General features: G+C 38.4%; 1 protein-coding gene across 2 annotated transcripts in view; it reads left to right on the forward strand.

The window, feature by feature from the left end:
• The window catches only part of DOK7 (docking protein 7), a 69,304-nt gene that overhangs the window by 2,363 nt on the left and 39,635 nt on the right, over positions 1–27,306 (forward strand). For both annotated transcript variants that reach the window (XM_074147834.1, XM_074147832.1), the window contains 4 exons: positions 490–720; positions 4,818–5,018; positions 16,930–17,049; positions 24,780–24,887. In XM_074147834.1, the coding sequence (XP_074003935.1) occupies positions 490–720; positions 4,818–5,018; positions 16,930–17,049; positions 24,780–24,887 (660 nt within the window). The remainder of the gene's footprint in view (positions 1–489; positions 721–4,817; positions 5,019–16,929; positions 17,050–24,779; positions 24,888–27,306) is intronic.

Below are 27,306 nucleotides of genomic sequence, written 5' to 3' on the forward strand. Positions count from 1 at the left end.
GTGCAGTCTGCTCACCATTTAGTAGTTGAGTAATCTGTGAACTACTGTAAGAATTTCATTTGTGGTTCAGTATGTTCTAATGGAAACATACATGACAATAGCCTCTCGGTCTTTAGCGTTTGTGATGTTGTGATGTGTGTCTTTAGCTATCACAGCGTAACTTCTAATGCTCAGAATTAATGAGTCAGCCCCTTCCAGACTTGGGAGAGTATCTGAAAGACTTTGAAAAGTAAAATAGGGAAGACGTTTTACTTGCTTCCTTATTTCTGAGCCTGCAGATTACCCTTGAACCTATGCCTTCATTATTTCTTCCCTGAAAACAAGGACTGCAAACTACCTGGGGGTGGGAAAAGGAAACTGAATTCTTGCATTGACTCGGTCGGACTGACCCTGTAGTTGTCTAAAGCACCTTTGAATTGAAGCAAAGCAGTGAGAAATGTGTTGTGTTCTGCTCTGCCTCATCATCTCTGACAGTTTTGCTTCTTTTAGACTGTTTGCTCATGCTGGTGTACAAGGATAAATCTGAACGAGCGAAAGGGCATAAGGAGAGGAGCAGCATGACCTTAGAAGACATCTGTGGCTTGGATCCTGGGCTCTCCTATGAGGGCTTGAATCACACACTTGCAATCATCTGCCTCTCTCAAGTTGTGATGCTGGGGTTTGAGAACAAGGAAACAATGTATGCGTGGGATGTACGAATCCGCTACAGTTTGGGGGAAGGTAACCTTTGTCTTCTCATTTATATATTTTATTTTTTTTTTTTACTTTTTTTGGGGGGGGTGGGGGGGTGGGGAGACAGGGGCAGGGGTAGGGGGAGGAACCCAAAGAAAAGCATAGCTAAAAAAAAAACCAAAACCAAAGTACAGTTAAGGAAAAGACTGTCACTCATTTGAGAGTGAAGAGACTGGTCTTCCCCTTACCTCTTAAAGCAGGTGTCCCTTATGGTAGGTTTTGATTACAGTACTGCCCAGTACTGACAGCTATGACAGCTCTTAACTTAGTTTTTGATTTTTTTGCACTGAAAGTGTGTAGCTTTGAAGCAAAGTGATCAGAGTTCTACTTATGGTCCTGCAATTTACTTGGGGATTTTAACAGGATTCAGAGGGAGCCTGAATTAGGAGAAGCAGAGTCCTGCAAGTCCTAGCAAGTTCTACTTGGCTAGTTTAATCCTAGTATTCTGAGCTGGCTATTAGATATTGCACTGATAATGCTTATTGCTGCTAGTGTCCCCTTTCATGAAGAGACATCTTGCAATAAGGGGTGTCGTCAGGCACAGCTGTTCCAGCTAACTTCACTCTTATACATCCTTTTTTTCTTTTTTTTTTTTTTTTACTTGGTTAGCAGCTCTAAAATTTATAGTGGTGAACAAAGAGTGATAATATTGGTAATCCATAGTATCTGTCTTATGTTTGTTTAGTCATAACTAGGGAAGGAGGGTAGGTGTGTGGGAGACACACATTAACCATCTTACATACGCTTTGCCATCTGTTGCATTTGTGGACTTGTTCCTTTGCAGTACATAGAGAAATCGCCTGGGAATTGTACACTGATAAAATGGAGAAGTATCAGGAGAGAGATGTATGGATGTACCACTTGGAGCTCTCAAATACAAGGCCTTGCATAAGGGGAAAGGTTAGAGGGGGTTTCTGAACAATACATGCATGAGTATCGGGAGTAGTTGATACACTTTGACGTAGCTGTATTTCACTGAATTTCACTGAATTTTTAGAGTTGGAAGGGACCATAAAGAGCTGTATTGTGGTTCTATTTCTTTACTAGATTTGGGATCTATATACAGCATAGACTTGTCCTAAAACCTGAAAGAGAATTTGACGGTGGGTCTGGTTTTCATGATCTTGCACTGATGCAGTGCCTGGATGGAGAGAGCATTTAGTCTCAATCTGGGTGTGGGGGGTTATGGTTCTGATAGGAGGAAATGCAGAAGCAGTGTAGAGTATTTTTAAAGGGAAGCTGTGAGTGTAGTAGGAGTAGACCTATTGGATGATGTTATTTGCAGCCATGGAGTGAAGACAGAGCAGGAGAGAATGTGTGTGGAGGTGAAGAAATAAAGAAGTAAGAACACAAGTATAATTGATTGAACTGTCAATAATTTGTAGAACAGTAATTGCAAAAAAGCTTAGAGGAAGGAGAATAGATCAGAGTACAGAATTTTTTTTCAGGAATTTATCTTTCAGTACTGGTTGAGTTAGGAGAAAGAAGTCAAATTAAAGTGTATCTAGTTTGAGTAGACAGAAGTAGAAAAGAGTAGAGACTTAGATGAAGAGACGATGGTGACTGGTGTTTTTCCTTAAAGCATAGCAAGGGTGCCTTTGTGTTGCTTGGAAATAAGGTGGCTGGATGATAAAAATAGACTATGGGCAGATGACCTCAGAGTCTGGGAAGCAAAAAAAAAAAAAAAGTGAAAGGAGTTGATGCTGCTCTTGAATGAGGACCACAGAATGGAGGCGTTTGCACTGGAGTTCTCAGTGTTTTCTCTCCGTTTTTTAGCAGGTGAGGTGGATGTTATTCCTGGAATAAAAGAACCAGGATTAGAGAAAACAGTGGAATTAAGTGAGTTGAGGTATAGGTCAGGTATGAGAAGAGTGCTTGAGCCCACAACTCATTCTGAGGAAGTTAGCATACTGCAGGTCAGTGAATAGCTGTGAAGAGGAAAAGGTTAGCTAAAGGAAATGAGGAATTAACTAGCACCTTTTATTCCTGGGTATATTCAGCTCTGTATCTTATTAATTTTTGTTTTTCAGAGTAGAAGTAGATGGCTGGGGAGAATTTTGAAAAAAATTTCCAATTTATCAAGAAAGCAGCATATGGCAAAAGCTTTATGTCCAGATTCCTCTATTTTGGCTTTGTTCATATTTGGATATTCTGGTTTTTTTTTTTTGTTTGTTTTTTTTTTTGTGGTTTTTTTGGTTTTGTGGGGTTTTTTTTGTGGTTTTTTTTTTTTTTTTTTTTTTTTTTAAACAATGGTTTAGAATCTGAAATGCAGCTCTTAGTTTTTGGCGGCTGTTGTGACTTGCGACTGATTGTGTGAAGAGTGTGTTCCATTCCTCATTTAATGAGGCAGAAAGAACCCTGATGCTTCTGCTCCCATAGTTTAATTACCAGCAAAGTACTGGGCAGAGGGATCCAAATGATTTTAAAGATTCCTTACTGAATGTTATTAATCAAGATGGTTTTGGTATATTTTTCATAGCTTACGTTTAAGCAGGTTGTGCAATAACTGCATGCCCAAAAGGGGACATCGTGTGACTATTGATTTGCTCCCTAGCAGTACTACTGGCAAAGCTGGAAGAAGAGCTGTGGTTAGAGCTATCTCTGTCTCCTTGCACATTTCACTCAAATGACTTTGTGGCTAATTCTGCTGGAGCCTTAGGGAACTTACCAAATGCACGTCATAGATAGGGAGTTGACTTACAGCTTAGATGGTAACTAAGAATATAGCAAGTTATTTAGATGAGAAGCAGGACTCAGACCTAGCTGAAATTTATGATGCTTGAAGAAACATAGGCAAGAAACAGGGAAGAGTGTGTGTAAGAAGTGAGACTACCTGGAAGTTACCCTGTAGATTTCATAGGCTGGTAGCTGTTTGTATGATCTCTGATGGATAGCCAAAACCTAAATCTATGTGCTTTTTGATAAATGCTCCACCAAAAATCTCTGACTGGAAATGTAATAGCACTGATGCTTCTCTGTGCCAGGACAGATAGATAGATAGATATACACACACATCTATACATATACGCATATATATGTATATATTTTTTTTGACTAATCACAAGATGAAATAAACTAGAGGAGTAGTGGAGGTCAAAACAGTTGTTTGAGAATTAGGTGCTTGCTCACTTAAATTGCTCCCTTTGAAACACTGAGATTTGAGCCCTTGAAGTGGTCCCAATAGCTTATTATTTAGAATGCAACAGGTCTGGAGGAGAAGAGGGGAGACCGGCTAGAACAGCTGCTACCTTAGGTAAGGACCCTTGTAATGTAGGGGATACTGGAGTTGGGATTTGAACTTGAATTTTGTAAACTTGAATGAGTTGGGTGTTTTGGTTTTTCCCCCCTACTCTTTTGAATTTTAGGCTGTGAAATATGAAGAATTAACTGACATTCAAGAGTGTTTATTACCTATGAATCGCTTAATTTCCTAGTCATTTTAGATGTCTGGACATCTACCATCACTAACTCCCACAAGATTCACAAAGGTGGGAAAACATAATTTTCCCCATTTTACTGCTAAGGAAGGAGTGAAGCAGCTTATTAAAGGTTGCAAATGAGTCAGTGACGGAACTCTGGTTAGAACTTGCCTACTTTTTTTGAGCCTTGGCTTTTGGGCTCCTCGGGCACTGTGTTATGTGTGTGTGTGCATGCATGTAGGAAAGGAGAGGCACAGGCTGTTTAGAGGAGGAGAAAGAAACAAACCCATGTAGTGATGCAAGGATGGAAGAGGTAACTAAAGTGTAGGCTAACTGACTAATTTGAGATAGGGATTAGCCTGGAAGATGTAGGATAAATTAATGTAGTGTTACAATTTAATAACTTGTAGCGTTAAGCCAAGACAGTGGTTTTTGTTGGTTTCTTTTTTCCCCCAATCCTACACTGGTGTAGTAAAGAGTAAGGAGTTTATAGCTACTCACATGGGGCTGTCTGGGCTCTACTTAGAATCTTGATGCTAGAGCCTCATGGAGTGGGCAGGTTGCCGGTCCACGTACCACAGCTGAACAGATAGACTTATGTTACACAAGTCATGCTACCTTACTTATATTTTCTATAGTAATTTTTTTCTCTTCCTTATCTGATAGTTCATAGATTTCAAGTTTTTGTAGCACCTGGCACTAAACTGGAGAGTGGGCCTGCTACCCTGCATTTCTGCAATGACATTCTCGTCCTTGCAAAAGACCTTCCTCCTAGTGTCATGGGGCAATGGAAGCTCTCAGATCTGCGTCGGTATGGAGCTGTCCCAAATGGATTCATCTTTGAAGGGGGTACCAGGTGCGGCTTCTGTAAGTACAAATGGAACCTGTCTTCTAAAACTTGTATGAAACCTTCTGTAGAAATGTACGTGTGAGTCTCATTCCAAGTGGAGTTTGCAGAACCAGCTGTGCTGCTTTGTCATACAGGCAGCCTCATATCAGAGGGTCTGTTCTACTGAGTAGATTTCTGCAGGCTTCAACCCTGGTGTTCAGTAAAAATGCGACTGTGTGGGGTCCTGACTTAACATTGCCCTGTGGCTCTCTGGAAGATGTTTAGTCAAGTGTTACTATTGGGTACAAAGAGAAAGTATGGTAGTGAAATTTGATGGCTTGTGTCATGTAAGAGATAAGGAAAAATGGTTTAATGGTCAGACTATTAAATTATGATTAATGATTTTGTTGTTTGCAGAAGAAAAATGATACAGAGTTTTGAGGTGACAGGTGGCACCAAGGCTCTCACTGCGTAAATGCGAATGTCTAGATCCTGTAAAGGTCTTCTAGCTCCTAAAAGTTAGGAACTTCTGTCTGTTCCCTTCCCTGTTAGAAGCTTTGTCACTTTATGGGACCATGAGATTCATGGGGTCAAAATGCAAGCAAGCAGGCAAGCTGAAGCTAGTTTCTATAGCATAGTAGCCAAGATACCCTTTTAGAGGGGGAAAAAATCTCTTGTTCCAATGTCCGGTTTAGGATTTCTCACATTCTCACTTCAGATAAAATGCAAAGCTCCTACACGAGAGCTGAAAAGGGAAGATAATTAATGCACTGGCATACTACCATATACACTAGAAAACATAAGGTTTTAACTTCAAAAGCTGAGTTTGAAGCCATGCTGAATTGATCATCTGTGAGTGCAAGCGGGTATGCAGATTGCCAGTTTGGGTGTGGTTTGACTTGCATACTGAAATATGAAAATAATGGATTTCTTCAATTACCAAACTGAAAAAATAGAAGGTTTCAGAGTTGATCCAAATCCAAAGTTAGTCTTCCTTGGGACTTTTGACAAAATCTGGGGACGAAGGCAAAAGAAATTATTTTGACTGTTTTACTCTCGTTTTGTCTATTGAAAAGTATAGAGCTGAGTTACAAACATGGTTAGTATGGACTCAACTGCTACATCCTGATTCCTGACACTTTCTTTTAGTGTGGAAGATTCTGGTTCAGATCTTTTCCTGCATAATTCAGAGGCTGGGATTATAAAGGGGTTTCCAGCATCTGAAGGATTGGGTTACAGGTGTAGCCTGTGAGGAAACACATCTGTTTTCTTTTAAGGTTATTGTTTCACTTAAAAACTGATATGGGACTGCAACCAGTGTCTTGTTTCCTGGTGGTGTGGTTTAGACTGTGAGAGAGAGAAATGGTTATAGAGTATAAGGGGGAGTCAGCACAGCCACCTTTACCCCCCTCTTTTGTAGATAGTGCAATTGACCCAGGCTAAACTTGAATCTGCATCTTAGTGTAGGTCTGCCAATGCCTGCAGTTTTGATTTGAACAGGTTTTCTTTCATGCAGAATAAAACATTTGTTCATTCCTATCTCTGTTTGCAAGTACCACTTTAAATGCAAGCTGGACTTCTAATAAATGTGTGCACTGCTATGCTGACATAATTTGGGTCCACTTTTTGAAAATAGAAAACTTAATTTTGAACTAAACACTTCAGAATGATTACAGAGGCAAAACTTCTCAAAGTTGAACCACAGTGTGGTTTTTTTTCTCTTTTAAAAAACTGCTGGTCTTTCTGGAAAGCTTGTTTGTAGTACTAGTTTTTGAACTAATGAAATCTGAAATATTTTAGCTATGGAAAACATATTTAAAAAAATACAGGGAGCTGAAGTAGAAATGCTAAGCAATCGTTAAGTAAGATTAGCAGTGATTAGGTATATAGATTACACAGATTATAGAAATTATCAATGTAATTTGTTAAATGGGAGACAGTATAAGATTTAACTATTTGAGTAATTGGTAGCCCTGAGGTTCTCTAGGGAAGCAGAGCCTCTGTAATTTTTACTGAGTAAGAGGTGCAGCAAGAGTGTCATATGTTGGGATTTGGTTTTTCCTTTGAATCTTAATGCAGGTGCCTCAAAGGAAGAAGGCAGTAATTTCTTACTAATAAGGGCTGCAAACAATGACTTGATTTTTTGGGGTATATTGTTGATTGCAAATGGAGTGCCTGTGAATTCCAAGCATGTGTGTTTGTCACAGGACAGTTTTATGAAGACTTTCATTATGATATGCAAGTAGACAAAATAATATTCTGAGGGCTATTCAAAAGCAGCAATGACTAGCAGAAAATATTGATGGGTGCCAGGACTTATGTTCCCTTTAAAAAACAAAAAAAATAAAACAACAACCAACCTTTTTCCAGAAGGACTGTTCAGCACTGACTGACAAAGCATTTGCAACACACTTTGTCTGAAGAGTTTATTTATTGGATGTACTGCAGTTTTGAAAGGGACATTGTGATAGTGTATAAAGAATAGTTACTTAGGACTCTTTAGTATATGTGATTTTTTTTTTTTTTTTTTTTTTTATAATCATGTTGATGAGTGGATATGACTTGAGTTCTGGATTTCATTCTTGAAAGCATAAAAGTAAAGGGGTATTTGCACATCAAGGTGAAATGTTCTGACTTATCACCCATTCTGTGTGGAAGGATCTTTCTTTAGTGGCTGCCTTAACCAAAGAATTCGGGAAAATGCCTGATTCTCTCCTAGAACTGAGTATTTTGCCTGCTTATTTGTGCTGGTTATCTTCATAGAATCATAGAATAATTTAGGTTAGAAAAGACCTTTAAGACTGAGTCCAACAATAAACCTAACACTGTCAAGTCCACCACTAAACCGTGTCCTGAAATGTCACGTCTACATGTCTTTTAAATATCTCCAAGGGTGGGACTCAACCACTTCCCTGGGCAGCCTGTTCCAATGCTTGACAGCCCTTTTGGTGAAGAAATTTTTCCTAATATCCAATCTAAACCTCCCTTGGTGCAACTTGAGGCTGTTTTCCTCTTGTCCTATTGCTTATTACTTGGGAGAAGAGACTGACACACACCTCGTTACAACCTAGTTACAGATAACTTGCCACTAGCCAGTAAATTTCTGCTGTGGTGGTTACTGTTATAGTCAACCACCTCAATGTGTAACCTGGCAGCAAGGAGGTGCACAGGATGAAGTTGGATTTCTGAACATGGTGCTGTTAGGAAAGATGGATAAATAAAGAAGTGTATCTAGTGTTTAGTACAAGACCTTATTTCCTGGAAAGATTCCCCAAGTATGTAGGGACCATTGATATTACTTTAGTAATCTGTGTGCCTTATGAGCTCTGCAGATGAGCAAAAAGATGCTCTGCAGGAGGTAAGTAGCAAGAAATTTGATGGCTGAGCCAGTCTCCTTGTTGGATTCTTGTCTGCTTGAAGGCATCTCCACCACAGCTTTCTAGAAGGCCCGGTAGAGCGTTGCTTTGAGGCATGCAATATAGGCTCCTCAGTTGTATGGCTTGTCTAAATCTTGTGTTCATTCATTTAATAATTGCTGTTAGAGGATTGCCTGTGTCCAGAAATTTGAATATAGCATCTCTACAGGCACTCTTTTGAGGTTACCTAACTTGCAAGAGTTGAGCAACAAGGCACTTAAGATATAAGAGTGAAGAGTGAAGGTATGTTTCAGTAGGATCTAGCTAACGTACTCATTCCTAAACTATTGTGTTTAATAAAACCCGTGTGTTCTCTTAATTGTTTTGTAATGAAATGGATTTATATTATTGACTATGTACTGTTATGACCTGTATTTGTGATTGGAATGGAATACATTAGATTACTAGTATATCGCCCTAGAGTTCTGTGTATTGCTCATGTTATGTTGTTAAAGATGTATGTTTCCCCAAATAAAATCAGGCCAGTAATATGAACTGTTTTTATGAGATACAAGAAGTGTTCAGTAGCCAGTATGGTGAGTATAGACCACCTTGGTTTGTGCAATTCACTTTCGTTGCAGTGTTTAGGGAATAACAGTTTCGGTCTTCTTATTCTTAATTGGGTTTTGTAGTAAATGCTAACATATGTTATAACATTACTAATATACTAGGAACTTTCATTTACTGTTAATTGATTTAAAAGAAAATATTATGCTTTAATATCTAGAACATCACCAGTTCATGCTAATGCTTGAATTTTGAAAGCTAGCAAGTAAATGAACAAAAATATTAATCTGAAATAACTTTCTGTCAATTTTTTAGTTGATTGATAATATAAATGAATGCTGTAACTTATTTTGGAAGATTAGTGGTCCTTTAGTACAGAGAATTTGCCATAGTAGTTTTGTTACTAAAGTGTTGATGAAACACTACTGATACTGTTATGCAACAGCATTATAGAATGCTAATTATTAAGTTTCTACTATATAGTAAGAAGCCAATTGTTTGTTGTTTTTTTTTTTTTTTTAGAATGATATCAGAAAGAAACTTACAGTTTGGATGTCACAAATGTGTAGATATCACAGAATGTTTGAGGGTGGGAAGGACTTCTGGAGATTACCTTGTCCAAATCCCCTACTCAAAGCAGGGTCAGCTGTAGCAATTTGCCCAGGACCACATCCAGTCAGATTTTGCATATGTCCAAGGATGATCACTCCATGACCTCTGTGAGCAACTTCTTCCCATATTCTGGTGTATCAGATCCTACTCCTAATTTTGTATCTTCTGCAACCTCTCTGAGGGTTCACTCTGTCCCAACATCCAGGTCATTAATGAAGATGTTAAACAGCACTAGGCCCAACCTTGACCCCTTGCATACACTAGTAGTGACTGGCCTCCAGCTGGATCTTTTGCTGCTGATCATAACCCTTTCTGCCTGGCAGTTCAGCCAGTTTTCAGTCCACCTCACTGTTCACTTACGTAGCCTGTACTTGATCAGTTTGTCAATGAATGTATTATAGGATATGGTGCTGAAATCCTTGCTGAAGTAAAAGCAAACAATATCTACTGCTTCATCCACCAAGCTTTGTCACTTTATCAAAGTGATATCAAAGTCACTTTATCAAAGACTATGAGATTGGTTAGGCAGTATTTCCCTCCTGTAAATCCATACTGTCTATGCCCAATCACCATCTTGGAAATAGTGCAAGTAATCCTAGAAGCCATAACCTTCCTTGGTCTGTGGTTTCCTGAATTCTCCTTCTTGAAGATAGAAGTCGTGTCTGCTTTTTTTTCCCCCAGCCCTCAGGCACACCTTTCCACCCCTCAATCTCCATGACCTTTCAAAGACAATAAAGACTGTCCTTGTAATGACACTAACCAGCTCCTGTAGCACCTGTGAATGCATCCAATAAGGCCCCATGGGCTTGAGTATGTTCAGTTTGTTTAAATGTTCCTTAACCTGGTTCTCTTCCACCAAGAAAAAGTTGTTGTTTTTCTAGATTTTCCCACAAGTCTTGAGGGCCTGGGCCTCCTGATGGCAGAATTGAATCTTGTCAGTAAAGACCAAGGTGAAAAAGACCTCGAGTACCTCAGCTTTTTTCATGTCCTTTGTCAACTGGTCCATCATCCCGTTCAGCAGTAGCCTGAAGTTTTCTCAGTTTTTCTTTTGCTGCTGATATACTTGCAGAAGCCCATCTTATTGCCTTCCACATCCCTCCCTAGATTCAATTCCAGGTAGTTATGCTTTCCTAACCCCATTCCTATGTGCTTGTACAGTGTGTCTGTATTCCTCCTGCATTGTCTTCATCACCCTACTTCTACCCCATATATGCTTTCTTTTTATGTTTTGAGTTTTGTGTGGAGTTCCATGTTCATCCATGCAGGCTTTCCGGCCACTTTTGCTTTGCTTGAACTGGTGGGAAGTGATCCTTGAAAATCAGCCAGCTTTCCTGGATCCCACTTCTCACCAAGACTCTGTCACATGGGGTTCTGCCAAGTAAATTCCTGAAAAGGCCAAAGTCTGCTCCTGCAGACTGATTCTAGGAAATGTGAGGTGAAGATGTTACGGGTCCCTAGGTAAGCAGTTAAAAACTGGAATCTTTTTCCAAGTGTGTTGCCTAACTGAAATATCACTAGAAAAGATGAAGTGGTGGTAGCATTGCTTTGCATGTCAGTTCTGCTTGCCACGCTTCTACAGAGTGGGAAACCTGCGTTCCTGTCCCCCTTCAGCCTGCAGGGCTTCAAATGTTTGTTTTCCTCCTCAGAAGTGGTTGGTGCCCACTGAAAGAACAGTGGCCCGCTACAAGGCCTCTAAGTTGCCTCACTGTGTAACTGGGCATGCAAATGTCACTGGGATCAGAAGAGAAAAATGGAATCTGTCTGTAGCCTCGAGACTGGGAGCACAACTGATTGCTCTAGATTCTGGTCAGTGCTCCTAGATTCTGTTCACTGCTCCTAAACTTAAATGGTTAGTTCCCGAGCTTAAATCTTAGCTGTATAAGAAAGCCCTTCAGTTATGTTCTTTAGTTAAATTGTGGTATTTCTTCTGTAACTTGTTCTAGATTTGATGCTGTGCTCCAAGAATTTAAATTGATTTAGGCCTATTGAGTGTTGCTGTATCTTATCTCTACACTGCAGAGAACCTAAATGGTCCAATCCATAGGCCAGGGTGCCAGAAGCATAAGGAATGCGTATTGTGAAATGTGGATGGATGATAAAAATGTGAAACTGTAGGTGATGGAGCTTGAAGCACCTGAATTACCTATGTGATGTTCCACCTCGCCCCCCTTATGCTTACAGTGCAAAAACGATTTCTGGTGCAAAACGATACAGGCGTAAAAAGGAACAAATATGATCCCTTATTTTTCAAGTGGAAGTTTTCGGTTCCAGGAAGATATTCTACACTTCTTGATATACCATTAATTAAAATGGTCTTTGAAGTTGTAGTAAGGCATACACAAAAAAAGAATCTGAGTTCTGAATGACTGTCAACTGTTTCTGAAGGTCCAACACTGTTTTGAACACTGGTGTTTTCATGACTCTCTAGTCCTTTAAAAAGAATCAAAGTGTGAATTAGGCTTAAAATGCAGTCTTGAGTTTTTTAGATCCTTTTATATCTGTGATATTTTTAATAGTTTTAAAAAGTTTCAGTCTAAATTTATGTGTTCATTTATCCTAGATTGTTGTTGTACCAACATTGTTCTTTAGCGTGATGTTCTCTCTCCCTCCTTCTCTCCATGATGTTTACCTCCCTAAATATTTATAGGGCATTTATTTATACTTTCTGTCACTTTTGCTAGGTTAAACTCAGCTGTTTATCTTCCCTGTAAGATAAACGAGGTAGAACTGAAGTCTAAAAGGCTCTGAATCTGTCCTACCTTTCTGTTCCTTACTTCCTCACAATTTTTTTCATATGTATAAAGTACTTAATTATGTTTTTTGAACTTGTTGCTCAGTACAGGTTTTGCTCAACTCTGAAGGCTTTGGTGGTCAATCCAGGTATAGGGAAAACACCTGAGATTTCAAAAATTAAATCTAAGTACATTTTCAAGACAGATAACACCAGTCTATTCTTATACAGGAAAAAGAACATTTACTCTTGTTCTTCTGTTGCATTTAACATCACAATTCTACTGCCAGAGATTAGAAAATCCTTTCTTCTGCTTCTCCCAGCTGCAAAAAAGTTCACCTCTGGGGCAAAATTTGGCTCCCTTTCTCCCCAGCCTCTCTGTAGCTGAAGATAAATCATACACACCATTTTCAAAAAAACAAAAGACATCTGGGCCTAGGAGTCAATTGAGAGGTTTGCTCAGAGGAACAGGCTTGAAAAATGGAGCCTTTATCTTTTCTAAGTTGCTTGCTCAATCACTGTGCACCAATTAAAATGACCAGTTGCCAGGTGAATCTTGACTTGGAGGTCAGTATGAAAAAAATCAAGTAGGGTAATAAAAGGGCATGTTAATGCTCTGGAAATTCAGGATCTCCAATGTTCAAGTACTTCAGGATTAGCTTCCAGAGCCTTATTTGAAGCTGCCTCATGTTTTCTAACAGTGTCTCCTAGAAAAGTGGAACTTGAGGCAATCTTGGTGCTCTTTGAAAGAACAATTTATACTGCTGCTTCTAGTTGCAGGTTAAGGAGTATTTCTGTGACCTTTTGGATGAAATTAGGTGCTGCTTCTTTTCTTTTTCTTTCTGTGAGTGGCTCTTAAAATTATTCTAAAATAGTGGAAGTGGCTACCAGCATATCTGGAAGGGCTAAAGGAGAAGAGGAGAAGCCCTATAACAAATGGGAATTTATTTGAAAATTAGAAGCAGTAGAGGTGGTTGAACTGGGGCAACATCTGGAATTTCTTGAAAGATTCCAGGTTGTGTAGATTAAAACTCCTGTTTATGTGCAGATATCGCTCTGTTGCTGTCTCCTACTTAGGCCTACTGCAGATAACTAACATTCTTATCTTGTTTTTAGTAGTCATGCCCATGTTTTAGTTGGCAATAATAGCGTCACCCATTGTCATTTTCACCAGAGAGAAGAGCAGCCTGAGATAACCCCCTTCAGAAGGTGCTCAAGGCCAGGATTGAGACATACTAGTTAGACAACATGATTGCCATGAACTGAACTGCCAGGGTTCGTACCTGTCCTGTAGCTAAAATACTTCAGGTCCTAGCATTGTCTGGCACCTCTAAGGAGTAATAATTCATGGGATGGGACTGACTCTTCCTGCTTGCTTTCACACACAGTACAGAGGTTTAAGTAATTTTTTGTTACTATGCTTTTTCAGGATGTGTTTGCCCATGGGTTTTCTTTTTTTTTTAATATGATGAACTAAAAGTCAAACATTAGCAAGATTTATTAAAACTTGGAAGTTTTATGAAATTGAAAGCTTCTCTTGAATGCTCGGGAGACTGTACAATGCTTTGCTGCCAACTGCCACAGAGGACTGGCTTAGTGTTTCAGCCTTGTGCAAATGGTTGCAGGCTGCTTTTCACCAAGTCTCTTACCACATGGAGAGAGTGAGTGAGTGAGCTCTTCAGTCTACTAAACAGCTGCATGGTATTACAGTGATGCATACCACATATTCCTCAGCTTCCAAATGCTTGTGCACCAAATCTGTTCCAGCACATGACTGAGATGTGTAATTTCTAGTAGTGAATTTCTCAGCTTTCTCAAGAAAGCAGAAAAGAGCTGCAATCGCTGGCTTTTATGTATGCTTTTAAAACATAACTTAGTTAAGCCTACCTATTCATTCAACTCACCTGATGCATTTTGCAGGGATCCTGAGACTTCTTCCTTCCCTTGCAATCTGGTTCTGCATAGCAAAAAAAGAAGGAAAACATTTCCTGGGAGAGTCGATTGACAATTACAGTAATCATGTGAATAATAGAATCTACAGAGAAGTATTTTACACATGTGTGTATTGGATTCGTATCTACATGCACATCTGCATACACTGTTAGTACTAGTTATATAAAGGCTGTCACATTTGTTTTGGGGATTTCCAAATGTGTGATAGTTCTTTGCAGAAATCATCCTTTGAGTTAAGCAGTCAGCTCATGTGCACACATTTACTTTTATTGTTTCTATTAAAGTCAAAGGCTTGTAAAGCCTTTTAGGAGTTTAAGACTCCTGACAATAGTGATAAAAGAATGAAGTGGTCCAGATATACTCTTTATGTACAGAAATACTTGAGGAATCATCTTTTCCTGAATGACAACATGGATGTGTGGGATTCTGCTGAATTATCCAGCCACGTAATCCATCACTGTGCTTGTGATATGAATGTCCTCTGTTATGTTGTCTCTATATCCTGCTTGCTTATTGTGCATGGAACGGGAAGGTCATGTGTTCAGAGCCCAGCAAAGCCTTGTGCTCTCATGCTTCCTCAAGAAAGACATGTCTTCTGGCAGGGTTCATACGGGGAGAGAGTCATACCATCCCAGATTAGGCAAACTGATTTCCCTGTACTGCATATACTCCATGGGGGGAGGAGAAGCCAGCTCAAAGGAAGACCTGAATTTAAAATACTTCCTGAATAGATACTTTGCAACAGCTCTTTCTAATACAGCGTTCTCTGGCTCTTTGGAATCTCTTGGGCAGGGGAAATGCAGCAAGACTGGGAGTGAGTCACCACCAGAAACTTTCATACCTGTCAGACTGCATGATTAGCGTTGTAATTGCCTAGATGGTCTTTGATACAGAAGCCAGGGTGTGTATATGTGCCGTAAGGAAAACTTGAGACAAACTTGTTTTTTAAAATAATAATGGAAAAGAATACCACAGATGTGTGGAGTTAAGTAGGCTTTCTTCTGTTTTCATGAGCTAGCGTGTGTTCATCTTTTCAGTTGCTTAAACATAGCTTAGTGTTTTAATATTTATCTGTCCTGAGTCTCAAGTAATACGTTTGAGACCTTGTACTCAGGAAATGATTGCAGGCCAGCCCTTAAGTATAAATTTAAGTTCTACCAGTGAGTGAATTCTAATTCCAATTGAATTTATAGCAGTTCAACGGTACCGGGAACAGGATTTCTGTTTCTTTGGCTGGAGAAATTTTGCTCAGTAAGGTCTGAAGAGGAACAAATGTGGTGGAGTGACAAAATCAAGTTATGAAGGTGCTGCTAACAATGTTGTCTTGAATAGATTTAAGCAGAGCAGGCCAAGATTAAGATGTGACAAACTGAGAATGACAGAAGAGTGTGGACCAGAATATGCTTTTCCTAGAGTAGTCAGTTTACTGCTTGCTGCCAATATCAAATTTACTAAAATAGTTAATTTTGTTTGTGATCCAGTCTTTATTATCCCCTTTCTTTAAATCCCATAGCCCTTTGTCAAGCAGTCAAAAGTGCATCCATTGCTGAAGTGAAATGTGAATATCCTGTTGCATATGACATGGCATACGGCACACATGATGTGTGGAAAGTGATGTGGATGCTAGCTTTCTGGTCAAGACCAGCTCTGCTGCTTGAAGTAAAATTAGCAAAAAATATGTATGCAACTCAGAATTGGCTAGAGACATGCAGAAGTCAAATTTATGTCCAGATTAGGGGCCCAAGTCCCTAGGAAAGTAATATGCAAAACCCTACTGCAGGTCTAAGCTTTGGTATTGTGGTTTTCTAGTGTGCATGGCTCTGGCAGCACTTCTTCAAGGCCTATGTACTAATTTCAGCTCCTTTTATTTCTGGTTATTGTACTTTTTTTTTCTCCTGAAGTCACTGGTTACTGGGGTGGTCTTTTTGACTGGTGTGTTAAGATCATCAAAAAGGTCAACTGGACTTTTTTTTTTTTTTCCTGATGTGAGTAATGTTTGGACTGAGAATTCTCAAATAAAATGTTCTGTGGAGCACTTCTAGTCTTCTGTGTCGTCCATGTAGCCATATATCATGCAGCTCAGAACTTGTTTGTTTATTTAGTGATTCTCATTCTAATTTTGCTTGGGGCTATTCTTAATGAATGGAAAGCAAAATATCAGAATAGAGCAAAGGGTAAAGATCTGATGACAACCTGTGGAGTTGTGTTACGTTCTGTTAATAATAGACACATAGGACTTAGTATAGGAAAATTTAGAATATAATCCAGTAATATAACCAAATCCTGATTCATTAGTATATAAAAAGCTGCTCTTGGGTGAAAGGGGAATTAACTTGGTTCATTTTGATGAAGACACTTTAAATATCCATGACACTTGCATAGCTAAGATTTGATCTACAAAATTTTAGGGGATAAATAAGAATAAAAGACCCAGAGAGCTGTTGAGGATGTGGCTTGTATTTTGGCATTGCTCTAATTGCCTGAGTCTCAGAATATTAGCATAAATTATTAGGTAGCTATTGAATTTATGTGTATATTTGTGACACTGTGTGTGTGCTGACCTGAATTTTTTCTTTTTATTTCTTTTCTCTGGAAAACATGTCTTGTTGATTTCTTTTCATGGCTTGCACTTAATACTCTTTTGATTGCTGTTTTATAAATAGCTTCAGCTAAACAAATTTCTAATGTATCCAGGTGAAAAACACATATATATGTTGTGCTTTCTTGCAGGGGCTGGTGTTTTTTTCCTTTCTTGTGCTGAAGGAGAGCAGATCAGCTTTCTGTTCGACTGTATCGTCCGTGGCATCTCCCCGACGAAAGGCCCTTTTGGTTTACGTCCAGTCCTACCAGGTTAATATAGGAAGTATAGAGTAACCGAGCAAAGTAGGAACTTGCCATGTCTCGCACTTACTGCTGTGATTGTAAGAACAGCTTGCAGACGCTGAGGGTGTAGAAAGTGCAAAGTGGTTTTCATTCTGAAATGTCACAGTAGAGACTTATCAGTTGAATGTACCCAGTTTCCCCCTGCTGCTCTGGCTCATTCATATTTCTGGTGGTGTTGCTAACTTTAGCCTTCTCTTATTTAACAGTACTAAAATATAGTAATTTTAATTGAAAGGAACCCTGACCTTTAGTTTTACGCTTACACAGTTCAACCTGAATCCATGTCTGCATTACTATTTTGATAGCTTAATAGAAAACTAACTTCTGGGGCATTTTGAGTTCATCTGAAACACTTAGAACTAAGTCTTGCCAATCTTAGAAAGCTTTGTCAGGCCTCCACATCATGTGTCAGTTTTGCAGCCTGAGCTTCTTTTCTGATGTGCGAGGATTAAATTCCTTTTCCTGTTTCATGGTAAATGTTGCATGCGCTGTAATGTCCGGAGAGGAAATTAGATGGCATTGCCTGTAAGCCCTGTTGCCTTTTGACTTCAGCAGATGAAGAAATATAATATTGAGTTGGAATGGCAAGAGTGTGGAAATTGCAGAAAAATGTCTGTGAACTGGTAGTGGGATATAGTTGGAATAGGCTGCGAGAATGATGAAGAATGAGGTGAGATTTGTGGGAAATACTTTGAGTTTCTGTTTAAGTGTTAGGCAGTTAATAGGTGTTTGACAGGGTTTTATTGCTGTTATAAGATTAAGATAATTGCAGGAAGGAAATGTGATGCAAAAGATTAGATCTCGATGTGAAACTTGTGAAAATAAATGATGAAAAGTTAGTTAAGGTAAATGCAGTAGATACGAGGCTCAGTTCATCTCTTCTTTCCCATAGTTGTCACACCAAAGTAAATAAAATAATCAAGCAGAATAGTGGGAAATAAACCTCATTCTTCTTACATGATGATCTGTGTTTGAGTTCGACTAAGTGGAGTGTGAAAAAAAAAAAAAAGGCAAACAAGAAAAAACCAACAACAGAAACCCAAAAACCAGTGCTGATACTTAAAACTTTGCTATTGAATGCGTATTTTTCTGCATATCTAAAACTGTATTACACGTATACCACTCCTAAATCTTTCATTTAACAAAAAGTTATATCTAGAAAAATTAAGCCTACAAGCAACTGTTCTGTTGTCCTTTTTTTAAAAAAAATATTAAATTTTAATTTTAGATGGCACATTCTTTGAAAAATCTTTTTTTAGAGGCATGTAGAAGTAAATCTGCTTTTGCATCTTAGTTTATCAACTGTGCTGTTTGTGGGTTGTTATACATAGCCATGTAACACATTGCCTTCCCTCCTTCAAGAGCTCTGACCTCACTGAAGCGCGTAAAGTGGATGTGGAATATCCTGGGGATGATTTGGTGATTTTTCTAAAGGTCCTTTTTGTTTGTCTTCTGTGCTTGATGGACTTGCCGCTAAAATGGGTTGAAGATGTACTCAGCCACTTGATTTCACCTTGTTTCCCTGGAAAGAAGCAGTCTTCTGTAGGGAACTGTACTCATGTTCTTGCAGAGTCCTCTGCAGCCCTTTGCCAAGCTACTTTGACCCCTATAACTTTTATATCCCTTGCCTCTTCCAGTTTGTTGTCACGCCCTATGTACACGCCACTTCATAGAAATTTTTTATTTTTTATGTTGTTCTTCATTTATTATCCCATGCAGAAGCTTTCACGGACCTGTTCAAGGCACATGTAGAATACTAGTGAGTCATCCATAAACTAATTTTCCTTATCAAGTATGCTATTACACTGAATGTACTGTATTGCTTGAAAAGGTCATGTCTTTTCCAGCTGCATATGGTATCCGGCAAGAGTATTGAAATTCGCCCAATCTTTTGAAACGGTTAAATAGATTAATCGCTTGCATGTCTCAGATAACTAGATCAGAACTTCGAGATCGGGGATTCTACCAAGAAATGCCTAGTCAATGTTATTCATATTTACTGCAGTGCATAATGCTATGCAGTCTCAAATGTGCTTTATATATGTAACGTACTGCTTTTGTGTAATTTAAGACCTTTTACAGGAAGCAGCCTTCTCTGCACAATTTGATATTTGAATTTGGCTTCATGCTGTTGCCTGTACCTTTCCAACTTAAACATGTTGAATATGGTTGAATAACTTAGGTGTTTTCAAGGAAGGAAAACACACAAAGGGTAGCTGTACAGAGAAAAGGATATAACACGGTGAAAAAAAAGTCACATTGTCAGTGTTTTGGACACCAATACCCAGGGAACAAATACAATCTAGAGACATTATGCAGCAAACATCTGCTTAGTCTGAATTTGTAAAAAGGGTAATGACTGAAGCCAGTGGCTTCATGTACAAACAGCTCAACCATATGGTTAAGTGGAGTGCTGAAATATTTAAGCGTTATCATGAAATTAATAGGAAATGATAGAGACTTGTTTGAAGAGGACTGCAGTTTTCTTACTTTTACTTCCCATAGTGATTCTTTAAACAAATGTAAACTGCCCAGTATCCAAAAGGAGTTTGTAAACTGCATGTGCAAAGGATATTTACTCTCAAGTACAATATTTACATCTCCATTTCAGGATTGTAGTTTTTTGAAAAATACTTTCCTTGAAAGCTTGGTGTTCTTATAACTTGGTGTTCTTCTAACATACATATATGATTACTGTATGTATTTTATTATGTTATCTATAAAATATGTAACAAAAAATCTGTGCAGTGGAACTTGTAAACTTGACTGACCATTGCAAGGTATCAAAATCTGGTATAATATCTCATAGCTGATACGCTTTGGGCAGCAGGTTAGAGTAGAGAATTCCTGAGATCCCTTCCAACCTGAATTATTCTGTGACTTTTGGAAATGGTTATCAAATGAATGTGAATATTCTCATGGTAAAAATAATTCTGTTGTGTGTACACCCAAAATAAAATGGAAAAGGAAGAGAATATTAGATGTTTTACAGTTTACTACTATGTGATATTTATTTTGGGAGTCCATTAATTCTGCAAAATTGTACCAAAATACTTCATTGGTAGCTCCATTAGCAGATGGGAGGTTTTGATTTGTTAAAGGTTGCATGATCAGGTCTCAAATTTAAGATGTGGCATTAGGTGGGAATGCAAAGGTAGTGTATGTATTTGTAGATGTTTTTAGGCAATGTAGTGTTTTACGTAAAGGACTCGAGTGACAAGATGTCTTTGGATGGCCTGTTTTGCCCAGCTACTAGTTGGAAGATAATTGCTGTAATTGGCTACCTGCAACTGGCAACTTTTTTTCTTGAGAAGATATTTAGAAAGCAGAGCAGAGAATTTTATGTTCTTGTCTTGACAGAAGTGTAGGTATTGACGGAGTAATGAATCGATCGAATGGTTTGTAATCCATACTGAATTTGCATGCATATTATTTGAGAAATGTTTTTTTTTTATCAGGTGTGAATTGAATTCCTTCTTTTCAGTAGCAAAATTCATCCTGAATGCCAAACATGACCACAGCAAAGGCCCAACAGGCGATCAGTGATACCTTTGATCAGTGGGCAGACCAGTACTCTCTAAATCTGGCTAAGGCTACGGGACAGTCTAGTCCTGCAGGCTGGAAAGACCCCAAGTGTAACGTTGATAGTCTTGATGCTCTCTTTTAATTTTGGAAGCTTTTTCAGGCTGCTTTGTGACTGACTGGAGAGTGTGCAGTGCTGCTTGCTGAGGATCTATCTGATGCTCTTTCTTTTTGTTGAAGCTTGATTCGCCTTTGGCCATTGCAAGACAGCTCTCTGGCTGCCTTCTGCAGTATCTGTACCAAGTGGATCCTCCTCAAACTTTTAGGACATCTTTTCATTCCTCCAGACATCTTACAAGGTGTGGAGATGTTAGCATGAAGGTGAGGGTCCAGGCCTGTTTTGCAAATATGCCTGCAATTACAAAGGAAGAAAGAAAGGAGAGATGTTCAGCCTAACTTATCTAACTTTGTTTAACGAAGTAATTAAACAATGTTGCATTTTAAAGATGCATATAATCAACTATATCTTAGGTAGCTGCTGACTTGATACAATACATTTTTTCCTGACAGGTTCTTACTGAACAACCCTGGAGCTTTGAGTTACTCTGACACCTTATTCGTACATTACCAAAGTATTCAAAATCTCCCACGATGAGCAGCTGATGTTGCTTTAATGAATCCACCAACGTAATATAAAAATAAAAACTCCATCAGAGGCATTTTTAGCTCAGCTAAATTTGATGTAATCCTTCCCCTTTGCCCCAAAGCAGCGTTTAAGGAGATTTCAAGGATTGTCTCACATGAGATTTTTATTCATAGCAAGGGATACATTTTTGTTTGGAAAAGGATAAACCACTTTCTTAATTGAAGGACCTGAGTGAATCTAACTGCCTAGATTCCATGGGAGTAAATCATGTTATAAGATACATTTGTTTAGAGTTTGGGAAATGAAGATAGTAATTGCTCTTAGAGTTGTTGGAGCTACTGGAGGATGTTGTGTGGGCATAAGCTCTCTGAACTTCCTTGGACAGCTGTCTCAGTACCGGTTGTGCTGCTTCTGTCCTCCTGAGTTAGCAATACGGCAAATTATTACACAGTTATTTAGAGGCTTTGTATTGTAGGATGATGCCAGCAGATCCAACTTTACTGTTGAAAAAAAGCTCTCTTCTTTTTACCATTTTTAGGCCATATTTCTATACTCATAGGACAGGAGGTCATAGATTATGCCCTTCAGTAAGGACTGGTCTCTAAAAGGTGGCTGCCAGTGACTTCAGTCCTTAGTGTGATCTTGTAGCAAAACTTGATTAGCACTTGGTAGTCTGTAACCAAACATACTGGTATAAGAATCTGCTGCTTCTGGAGAATAGCATTGTGTATGTTTTTCGTAGAAGTCTTGCTTATTAGCAGAGAAGATTAAAGGCAAAACAAAGACTTCAATAAAACTGATGGACAATTATTTTTAATATCTGCCTAATATTTTAAGTATATATCTGTTTGGCAGGTTTTGAAGTTTTTTCTCTAGAAATTTCCTAGTACTTGCTGGGAAAAGATTCTTCTAATCAATCTTCTGCAAAACTGGGCAATGAGGGGTCACAGCCCCCACACAACTACGAACCCAATTTTATACACACATTTTATACAAAGGCAATCCTTAATGGGAAGTTTAACCAAAAAAATTATCAGTCCTATTGGACAGACAGTATGCCTAGAGATTTCATGTTATTGAGTGAAATCTGTTGTGTTCTGTAGCTGTGTAGCTGATAGGGAATTTGGCTTCTAGGAGCAATTGAACATATGAAATAGAAACTTACTGAAACTTTGCTTCAACTTCCCTCCTACCTCCCCGTCTTGTATTTTATTACAGGCCAGTTTTGCAAGATCAGTTGCTTGACCAGGTGTTGGGTTTTTTTAAATTATCTTTTTCTGTCTGTAGGAGGGATATCAGTTACTAAAAAACTAATAGTTGTGTATGTGCTGCAATAACATTCTGAAAACCTATATTTATCTAGTAATCATATTCTTAGAGAAGTGAAAAGATCTTTCCTACTGACAGTTCTTTGCTGTGTGAAGGGCTAGTGTCTGTTGCATCTTGGTTTGACTAATTTGCTGACCTGTTATGCCAACTTTATACTCAAAGTGTTTGTAGAACATCTTTGTTGAACTTTTTTGGACATAAGGCTGTTTAACTAGATACAGCAGAGTAACTGGAGCAGAGGACATTCAAAAATAGATTAAAACGCCAGCCTGTAACACTGTAAGCTGCTGAGCAGATCCTTGCATAGACCTGTCTGGGTTGCACCATAGGTGCTGGTGGCCAAATCTTGTATTTTCTTTTGGCAGAGGTCCATATGGAAGCATTGGGGGTTTCATTTGAGTAAGTTGTTACACAGGTTTGAACTAGTCAATGCTTAATGAGTTGTACTGCAGTGAAATAGGAATGGAGACCTAACAAAATAATCTGTATCAAACAGTCCTCTTTTCTGTTCTTAAAGGTAAGTTTGGAAGGTGTCAGACACTGGCATCAAGCACTGTTTGAACTGGGAGGCACGGAGGTCACAGACCCTGTTTGTCACAGGCATTGTCCCTTGTCCCTGTTGGAACATCTTTGATTTCCAACATATGTTGTTATAGAAAGACTGTGTGTGTCTGGCTTGTTCTGCTAATCTTATCCAGATTGTAGACTCGTAAAGACAGAAACCCTCTCTGCATGAGGAAGAAAGTTCAGCATTGTCACTTCCGCTCTTGTGATGCGCTAGGATCTATCCAGGGAAGATCAGAAAGTGAATATGATTAGGGAGGGGAGAGATGTGGGAGCTTGTTTATTAGGTAGTTAATAATGTAGGGACTTCCATGGAGCCTCAGCTCACCTGGCTTTGGCTGTGGTGTTGACAACATCAAACCCAAGTGTTTTAAAACGGAAAGACCTGGGATGAAAATAAAACTTTTCTTTCATCATTTCAACTGTTTTTCTCTTACTAACTCAACACAGTAATGTGCAACCATTTTCATCCTTTTTCCTCTTATTAAATGATTCAACTAGTAAATGTTTATGTGGTGTGCTACTACCCAGTTGATGAGACATACAAGAGCAGCAGTTGTGAGGAAGCTAATCTGTTTTATCTGTCATTAATTCCTTTCCCTATGTAATTAATAAGAGCTACTGAAATTTCCAATGATGGACAAGTTAGCAGACCATATCCTTTGCAACTGCTGAACATGACACACTTGTCAGTGCTGTTTGAAGAAATCTGTAAGATTTCTCTTGGGGTAGTGGTTATGATTATTTCCAACATCTGGTTTTATTGTTGTGCCTGGCTGGAAACAAAATGATTTAGAGGAAACTGGCCTGTTTTACTGATGAAAGTTCTTCCACATTCTGTATAACTTTTGGTCTTTCTCTTTCTATTGGAATAGAAGGAGTGTTCTTCAGTGAAGTAATTTCAGCTGGAATGGCAAGCTCACTAAAATATATGGGGAAAATCCCTGATAGTACATTTTAGGAGTGATTTTTGCCATTCTAACTTGTCTTGCATTAAACATGAAGACAGAGAGCCACGAGGCTGCTTATTTCATCTCCCATTTCTGAACTTAATGACCTTCTGAACATCAAACTTGAAAGCAATGTCTTTGTAAATAGATAATTTGGATTGGAAGGTGTCAGATAATTTAACCACTATGAGTTTGAGTTCATGATGTAGATTTGTAAATTTGTAGGATGAAAATTTGATGTAAATTTGTTAGATGAAAAACTTGGTCTTTCTCAATGATAAAATTCCCAATGACTTCAGTGAAGTCAAGACATATTTTACAGGTCACATTAGTTTTCAACTCCACTAGACCTGCTGGATGCTAATTATCTCTGTAGCTACTGCATTCGGTGCTGTGCACTTCAGGGTTCTGTCCCTGGTGTTAACTCTTACAGACATTGTGTATAATCTCTGAAAGTCTTTGACGCTTAAAATAGTAACTTATTATGTGGCATTTCTCCAGGATGTGGTTGAATGCAGATGGTCCCATGCACTTTCCAATCAACATTTTCCCTTTCCTGTAGTAGAAGGTCAAACATATGAACAGAGTACCTAACATAAGAATGTGTCTCTTTTTCCCCCCTTTCTCTTATATATTTTCCATGTTTCTTGTTTGTTTGTTTATTTATTTTCTGTTTCTTTTTGAAGATCCAAGTTCAAATCCAGCCTATTCAGAAGACAGATTGGCTCATGAAGCTTTGCAGTTAGAAAAGCGCTTGAGCTTGCTTTCCCATACAAGTCGCCAGGGCAGTGGAGGTAAGAAATACCTTTAATTAAATAAAAACAAAGGGTGTTCCTCCTTTCCCAGAATTTAGAAATGAGCATATGTATATAATTATAAGATGCTGAGCTTAAAAAAAATAATAATAGAGAAATGGTCAAGATATTTGATTTGGCTGCTGTTGCTTGTGGGGCAGTTCTCTAAACAGCATTGTCTGAAGTCCATTGATGCAGACTGGAGTTTTTCAACTGAGCAGAGTGAGTTTTGGATCTAACACTATCAACACAGGAAAATCCCTTAGTATGCTAAACCTTACTGAGTTTGTGCATGTGCAGCTTCAAAAGATCTGTCTGTGCCAAGTTTGATACCTGCTTAAGTACTTGACTCGCTCCAGCCTGTGAGATGAACTGACTTGTATAGCTCACGCATCAGGTTTACAGCAGATTTTTGTAATAAAACCTGGGACTCCTGTGCTCTGGTTCTAAGTGCTCTTTGTGGTGGTATCTGTGCGTGTCCCTTCTGGAGTTGCTTATGTATCAAAGTAGAACTGGTGTCTAGCACTGGATTTGTAGAAGGGCCTATGCCCTCAACTGTGATTTGAATTGTTTAATAACAGAAGTTAGATCTTCAAAACATCTGCTTTGCTCTTGACTCTAAAGCTGACAAGCTTAAAAATGGCCCTGTGAAGATCCTTAAGAACTTAATTATGTGCTTCTATACATGTCCATTGCTACTTTACTCTTGACACTGCCGAGTGATGTGGTTTGTGCCTAAATTCCACTGAGACTTCCTGAGGTTTTTCTTAGTTAGCCTGTAACTACCAGACTTGACTAGACTGATGGAAAAGAAATGAGAACTGACAGAGAAGCATGCCTGCTCTCTGTATCCTGTCACTCTGGTTAGAAAACATGTGGCCCAACTTTGTATACATTCTGTGCTTGAGATTATGACTTGAATTCATGACCTGATTCTTCTAAGAATGTTATAATCCTCAGAGAATGAGGAATCCTAGAGTAAGATTTTCATATTCTGTTATTTGAGTTTTGCATAGGAAATTTAAATATTTGTGTTTATGTGAAATATAACAACAACATTGTCCCTGTAAGTTTGACAGGAGGACTTTTGCCTGAATCTGGAGATCTAGGTTCTGCCACTGCCTTGGAGCTCTACATAGTTAGAGCATCTTCTTCAAGATTGTGGGAGGGCTTCCCTTCCAGAATTCTAAAGTGCCTAAAGTATTTCTCTAAGAGAAGTGATTTCTAATAAATTCAACAATCTTATTTTTTTTCAATAAAAAGATATGGTTTTTATAAGCAGAGTAAGTTTTATTTAACAAGTATATTTCTTCTTCTGGGCATGTTGCTGATAACTATGCTTAATATTTTTGTAATTCATGCCTTCCATCTAGACAGCTGTATAATTTAATCTCAGGTGTTACAATTAGGGGGTCACAAGCCAGTGTCATGCAATGGACACTTGGGGAAATTAAAGGATTAGATTTCACTCGATAAACATTGCTATTTTGTGATAGTATATATCCAGAATTATTCCATGAAGAGCAAGAGAATTGTTCTAAACTCTTCCTTCAACACTTGAGAGTAGAAATAGCCTAGTAACACCAGAAGCTCAGGTCACAATTTGCAGTGGACCTTCTTTTCCTCTTTCTACCCCATCTGGCAACTTATTGCCCAAGGTTTAAAGTGAATAAAATTAATATGCACAAAATGATCCTGCTGTCATCCTTTATTTTCACGTTCCGTTTAAGAAGGAAGGAAATAACATTGTGGAAGGAAGGAAATAACATTGTGGACTGTGTGTGTTGCTACAAGAAAGTGGGCAAAAGTTTCTTTGTTTGTTTGTATTTGTGTATGTGTTTGTATGATGTTTGTCTTTTGTCCATATGCCATTTCATGCCAATGTTTAATTTTTTTCTTCCATTTTCTGTCTTGGACAGCAGTAGTTACCTGTGAAAGTGTCCTTCTTGCAATAATCAAAGAGAAAAAAAAAAAACTTTCTTGCAATATGTGCATAAATGAATCACGGAAGATATTTTTGTATATAGATATGTAATAATCTTTGTAATAATAGTGTTCTAATTTTTTTGTTGTTAAAGTGATGTATGGTTGCACTTTGGTATGGATATTATGAAGTACAGTGTAGGAGAGCTCCAAAGAGAGAACAGGGAAGTCTTAAGTTTGATTTTATTTTCACAGTCTCTTTAACATTCATTTTGATGTCATTCAAATAAGATTTAAATAGAGAAAAAAGTATAAATAAGATAATAATTTGGTTGATTCAGATCAAATAGTAACAGGAAATGTATTATATGGCTTTGGGTCACAGTAACAAGGTTTTCTTCAAAGCATCCTCAGCTATTCTGAGCCTGGGGCTTTGATATAGGAGTATCTAAAATAAAACCAATTGACTGTAGAAAAGTAAAATATGGTTGAAAAG

This window comes from Numenius arquata, chromosome 5 (assembly GCF_964106895.1).
Source record: "Numenius arquata chromosome 5, bNumArq3.hap1.1, whole genome shotgun sequence".
Taxonomy (NCBI): domain Eukaryota; kingdom Metazoa; phylum Chordata; class Aves; order Charadriiformes; family Scolopacidae; genus Numenius; species Numenius arquata.